Raw genomic sequence first — 6,738 nt, 5'->3', positions numbered from 1 at the left:
ACCCCAAACAGGCATGGATAATGGGATTTACGAAACACCACAGAATGGAGGACAATGGCTAGAAGGGCCACATCAAGCAATTCACTGCAAGGGGAGAAAGAAGTGTGGGGAAAGAAGGTGGTCTGAAGAAAGAGGTTTGTCCAGAGACTTAGAGGATAATGAGTATTCATCACCTTCTCTTCTCTCCAACTCCCTCTAAGCTCAGTGTAGTGGTTTGACAACAGGAGTGGGCTAGACATATTCAGGTTTAAGGTCAAGAAAAGAATCCTAAGTCACACAGATTTTCTTAGATAAACTGTTTATTAAATTTTGGGTCAGTACAGGGTATCTTTTATTACATCCTAGAATCCCAGGATTCAAGGGGGTGGCAAAGTGGCAGTGGTGAATTTGGGGATCTGGTCTCCCAAAAGTACCTGCCGCTCTACCCCTAATTCTGCGATGGCTGCCAGGCGGATCACCCCTCCACTGGAGCCATCCCGCTCCATGGCCAAAGCAAGAGCTGCAGATAGAAGGTGAAAGTTGGAGTTAGAGTCTGATGCTCATGCTGGCATCAGTACAAGGAATGAGGAATGTTGGCCTGGCTTGGGGGTGAGGTGGTTGAAGTTCACAGGCCCAGAAGTCCAAGTTCTCACCATTGGCAGTGAAGTGCAGACACTCTTCCTTGGTCATGCCCTCTCGGTAGGTAGCATCGACATAGCCATAGATATAGGAGCTCCCAGAGCCTCCAATGGCAAACGGCTGCCTTACCATCATACCCCCCATGGGCACTGAGTACACCTGGCAGATAGAGGGAGGAGAAGGGACCAGTCAGTCATATTCTTCCCAAACACACATATCCTCACCTGTCCGTCGTGGGACTGATCTGGGGAGACTTAACAGTAGGAGTGACGTAGACTGGAAAGGGAACTAGAAAGTGGCTGGAGTGGGAAGAGAACCAAAGGCTCCAATGCTCTGTCTTCCTGGGAGGTTCTGACCTGCCCTCCTTCTTGGGGGTCCCAGCCTGCAATGATGATTCCTGCCATCAAGTCTTCCCGGTATCGGTAACACATTTCCTTAAAGAGGCTGGCTGCCGTGTGCACCAGCGGAGGCTCATTCAGTTCAATGCTAAAGGGTGAGAAGGGTCACAAGAAAGGCAGAGTCAGGACCTGGGAGTCATGCCATTTAAAAGATCCTCAGGCCCCAACTCCTTTCATATGTCTGCTCCTCCCCTACCCACAAGCACCTGTGGAAGCCAAGCTGGTAAGTGACAGCATCAGCCACCGCCTGTGTATCAGCTGCCGAGCCTGAGCGGCAGCAGAATATTCGGTCATGAACGGGGGTCAGCTTGTCAGTCACTCGATTGGCGATGTAGGACCTGTAGGATGGCAGAATAGTTGGGGAAGGGTCTACACATCTCCCACCTCCATCCCAACCTCTCTACTCCCTCAGGGGTCAGGGATAAACATTCTAGTATTTCTATTCTCATCCAAATTGTTAAGGGCCGGATGGAAAATAGACTTTTGCAAGGATTTCACTAACGGGCGAGGGGAACTGGGAAGTAGTAGCAGCTAGGACAAATCTTTATTTCCAGGGAGGGGGAGGTATGTCCTTCCCAAGGAGTCTGTGCCGGGCAAGGATGGGATGACAGGCAGGGCGAGGAGGGGGAAAGATGGGACCTTTCACATTATTTCTCCTGAGCTCACCCAGTGGTTGTTCGGGAGTCGGCTCCCAGAACCACGCCCCCGTCAAACTGGACAGCCATGATGGTGGTCTGGGAAGAAGAAGGGGGTGAGTCTGGGCATTTGCACATTCGTCAGCACACACAATCCTCAACGATCGCTCTACCCAGCCCCCAGACTCACTATCAGCGGGGCCTCAATACCCCACTATACCAAAATCCCATCTCTCAAATCCTGAAAGGCCCGTTTACGTCATGAGTTCAAGGGCTTCACTAGCCCTGGAGGATTCCAAACTCTACGTTTCAACCCACCGTCCACCTCCCACCACGAACATCCCAAACAACTCCAACATACTCCGCTCCTTGGGGCACACCACGGTCCACTCTACCCCACCTCCCAAGCTCTCCCAGTCCACTCAGGCCTTATTCTTTCCTCGCGTCGAGCCTTGAGCACATCTCCTGAACTCCGACTCCTTCCTCACCCCTGTGGAGACTTCCCGGTTTTCCCAGTCGGGGGTGAGCGCCTCAGGCCCCCAGGCCAGCGCTGGCCGCGCTCCATAACCAGCTACTAAGGTTGCCGCCATCTTCCCCCTTCTGTGCTGCCACAAAGCAACTGTCGTAAAGCGCTCGGTCACTCTGGTCGCTCTCCGAAGCTTTCTAGGGAACGAAGCTGCGCCTGGGTTGACGGCAGAAGGAAAAATAAATAAATAGGACGGTTCTTTTGCGACAGAGAGCACTTGACGGCAGTGTGGCAGGAAAAAAAATCGTCAAAGGATTACTTTCCTATGCACCTTTGGATTCGGATTTATGTGATGTAGTAGTGCAAATGGCCCTCAAGAGAGATTTAGGAGTCTGAGTCAGAATAGACCATATTATGCTTTCATTTCTCTTGGACAGTGTTTCGTTCCGTTGTCCACAGAGTTGCTATGAGTCGGAACCAATTCCACGGCACCTAACAACACAACAGTATATTAGGAGGGGCCCTGGTGATGCAGTTGTGTTGCGCGTGGCTGCTAACCAAAAAAGTCTGTGATCCTAACCAAGTAACCGCTCCCCGGGAGGAAAAACTTGGCGACTCCTGTAAAAGATTTCAACCCAGGGAAACCCTATGGGGCAGTTCTACTCTGTCCTATAGGGTCGCAATGAGTCAGGATCAACTCCAGGGGTTTTTGGCTGTACGAGGGGGGTTGGGGGGGAAAGGACGCCCTGGTGGCGCAGTGGTTAAAGCACTCAGCGGCTAAGTGGCAGCTCCATGGTTCGAACACATCCACCAGCTGCTCAGTGGGAGAAAGATGTGGCATTCTGTTTCTGTAAAGATTACAGCCTTGCAAACCCTATGCTACAATGAGTTTGGGTATTTTTTGTTGTTGTTAAGTGCCCTAGAGTCGTTTCCGACTCATAGCGACCCCATGCACAGCAGAATGAAACACTGCCCAATCCCTCGCCAGCCCCACAATCCCTGCTATACTTGAGCCCATCATCGCAGCCACTGTGTCAATCCATCCCCCTCTTTCGTCCACCCTCCACCCTATCAAGCATGACATCCTTCTCCAGGGAATGGTCCCTTCTTACAACATGACCAAAATAGGTGAGACGAAGTCTGGCCATTGTTGCTTCCAACGAGCATTCTGGCTGCACTTCCTCCAGGACAGATCTCTTAGTTCTTTTAGCAGTCCACGGTACTTTCAGCATTCTCCGCCAGCACCACAACTAAAAAGCATCAACTCTTCTTCGGTCTTCCTTATTCATTGTCCAGCTCTCACATGCATACCAGGCGATTGGAAATATCATGGCTTGTGTCAGGTGCACCTTGGTCCTCAAGGAGATATCCTTGCTCCTCAGCACTTGATACAGTTCCTTCGCAGTTGACTTTCCCAATGCTACACGTCGTCTAATGTCCTGACTGCTGCTTCCGTTGGCATCGATTGTAGAACCAAGCAACGTGAATTCTTTGACAACCTCAATCTTCTCTCCATTTATTGTGATGCTGCTCATGGTCCAGTTGCGAGGATTTTTGTTTTCTTTATATTGAGACGTAATCCATACTACAGACTATATTCTTCAACCTTCATCAGTAGGTGCCTTAAGTCATCCTCACTTTCAGCAAGGTTGTATCGTCTGCATATCTCAGGTTGTTAATGATTCTTCCTCCAATCCTGATACCACGTTTTTCTTCATATAGTCCAGCTTCTCGGATTATTTGCTCAGCATATAGATTGAATAAGTGTGGAGAAAGAATACCACCCTGACGCACTCCCTTGATTTTAAACCATGTAGTGTCCCCTTGTTCTGTTTGAACGACAGCCTCCTGGTCAAGGTACAGATTCCTCATGAGTACAATCAAGTGCTTGGGAATTCCCATTCTTCTCAATGTTATCCATAATTTGTCATGATCCACACAATCAAATGCCTTTGCATAGTCAATAAAACACAAGTCAACATCTTTCTGGTATTCCCTGCCTTGAGCCAAGATCCATCTGACAACAGCTATGATGTCCCTCGTTATCCTAGGAACTTGTTGCTGTCCCGTTGGAATCAACTTGCCAGCACACAACAATGACCTAGGCTAGGAAGGGTCCCTGGCAGTGCAAGCGGTTTGGCTGGCAGCTAATCTGAAGGTTGATGTTCAAACACACTCAATGATGCCACAGAAGAAAGGATTGGCAATCTGTTTCCGTTAAGATTACAGACAAGAAGACCCTATGAAGCAGGTCTACTCTCTAACACATGAGGTCGCCAAAGTCAGAATGGAGTCAGTGGCAACAGATGGGGTTTTCTGGTTTAGTTTCTGGTTTTCTATACTAGATGTGGAATTGCTGGGTTATATGGTAACTCTATGCTTAGCATTCTGAGGAACTTTTAGAGTGTTTTCCACAGTAATGTGGTTTTATTGATTCTTTCTATTGTTTTTCTATTCTCTATTTTATTTACTTCCACTCTAATCTTTATTATTTTCTTCTTTCTGCTTGATTCGGGTTTAGTTTGCACTTCTAGTCTCTTAAGGTGGAAGGTTAGGTTCTATTTTGAGATTTTTTTTCATTTTTAACTTGTAGACATGTCCAGCTATAAATTTCTCTCTGAGCTTTGCTTAAGCTACATCCTGTAAGTTTTAGTATGTTGTGTTATTTCATTCATCTCAAAGTATTTTATAATTTCCCTTATGATTTCTCCTTTGACCCATTCAAGAGTATGCTGTTTAATTTCTATATATTTGTGAATTTCCCAAATTTTCTTCTGTTCCTGATTTGTTTTTGTTCCATTTTGAATGAAGAATGTACTATGTGATTTCAATCCTTATCAATTTATTGATACTTGTTTTATAGCCTAACATATAGTCTAAACTGGAGAATGTTTCATGTGCACTGGAGAATATGTTTGTATTCTCTCGTTGGGTGGAATGTTCAATATTATTAAATGAAAAACTTGCCATATTCTTCCCCTCCTCAAACCATTCTACACACTGCAGCCAGAGCCAGGTTGTATCTTAGATTGCTGCTTGCAAGCTATTAAAACCCCAGACACGACTCACTGCACAAGGATGTAGAACATTATCTTTATGAAACACGCTATGCCAGTTAATCTAGATGACCCCCCAAAAACTATGATCCTTAACCATCAAGCTCAGTGGCTTCAAGTGCTATGAAGTGTTTAGTTATGTCTAAGAAATTTCCATAACCATACTCCCATGTGCTCTATAATATATATATGAATATACTATTATATTTGTTGTTGTTGTTGTTGTTATGTGCCGTCGAGTCAAACCCGACTCATAGCGACCCCTCCTTGGGTTTCCGAGGCAGTATCACTATGGAAGTAGGATTGCCCAGCACATACAAATACGTATATAGAAATATCCACAATTATATATGCACACAGGGGTAGTCCCATATAACCTCCCACACATATTTAGCACCCATATCTACTTATATAGCCATTCACAAATTATTAATTACTATTATTGGTGGCATAGTGCCTAAGGCATTTGACTGCAAACCAGAAGGCTGGTGGTTCAAACTCACCAGCCACTCCATGGAAGGAAGACTGGGCAATATACTTCCGTAAAGATTTACTGAAGAGCTCTGGTAGAGTAGTGCCTAAGGCATTTGACTGCTAATTGCAATGTGGGCAGTTCAAACCCACTAGCCACTCCTGGGAAGGAAGGTTGGGCAATCTACTTCCCTAGTGATACCTCCTTGGAAACCCAAGGAGGGGTCATTATGAGTCAGGTCCGACTCAATGGCACATAACAACAACAACAAAGATTTACTGCCTCAGAAACCCAAAGAGGGTCGCTATGAGTCAGAATCGACTCTGTGGCAGTGAGTTTTTTTTTTTTTTTCTTTTAATTACTGCTGTTGCAGGATTGTATATATTGTAGTTTTTACCATACTGCTCTCTATTCTTACATACCTCTCAGTGTCTTCCTTTGCCTAGGTCATTGCTTGAATAATTTCTTTTAGAAAGATCAGCACAAGGCCTGTCCCTATGAGGTGGAAGTTAAAGATGTCCCAAATGTCCAACTTTTCCAAACTGCTATGCCACTCCATCATCTCTGACATCAACTTCTCCTCCCCTCACTCCCTCCTGCCTTAGGGTTCTTTATTTCATTGTAACGCCTCACAGAACTCACAAATTCCCAAAGAAACGGCTCAAATGGTGGCTGAGAGGCTGGCAGGCTGCCAAATCCCGGGTCTGTGGATGGGCCTGGGGGATTCTCCCAACTCACATGGTTGCAGGGTTTGGCAAGCCCAAATGTGCACTCAGACAAGGGCTGCTATCTCAGGGCCGGGGTGAAAGGATCACAAACCAAAGGCAGAGCTGAAGCAAGAGAGTGACCATTCCCAGAACATTCCTATACATACCCTCAAGGCAGCTAAGGACAGTGACCCGACTCATACCCTCCAGCAAGGCTCAAAATACTCTTCCGTGCAGGAGATCCTGGACAGAGTGGAAAAACAATGTGAAACAAACTCAAAATCATAAAAGAGACCAGGTTTACTGGTCTGAAAGAGCCTGGTGAGACACCCGAGACTATGGGTCCTAGTTACTCTTCAGGTCTGGAACTGAACTGACTCCTGTGG

General features: G+C 46.5%; 1 protein-coding gene across 1 annotated transcript; it reads right to left on the bottom strand.

Annotated features, from left to right (window-relative positions):
• Positions 1 to 356: 356 nt before the first annotated feature.
• Positions 357 to 2,241, bottom strand: PSMB6 (proteasome 20S subunit beta 6). The gene is made up of 6 exons (XM_007952330.2): positions 2,140 to 2,241; positions 1,683 to 1,750; positions 1,223 to 1,354; positions 975 to 1,104; positions 633 to 777; positions 357 to 499 (listed from the first exon to the last, which is right to left on the bottom strand). Exons 1-6 carry the CDS (start codon positions 2,239 to 2,241, stop codon positions 357 to 359), a joined length of 720 nt encoding a protein of 239 aa, XP_007950521.1.
• Between the last annotated feature and the right edge of the window lie 4,497 nt (positions 2,242 to 6,738).

Source organism: Orycteropus afer, unplaced genomic scaffold (assembly GCF_000298275.1).
Source record: "Orycteropus afer afer isolate SDZICR_OR568_19922 unplaced genomic scaffold, OryAfe1.0 scaffold00330, whole genome shotgun sequence".
NCBI classification, from domain to species: domain Eukaryota; kingdom Metazoa; phylum Chordata; class Mammalia; order Tubulidentata; family Orycteropodidae; genus Orycteropus; species Orycteropus afer.
The sequence above is the reverse complement of the archived record's forward strand: the minus strand, read 5'-3'. Positions and strand labels throughout refer to the sequence as shown.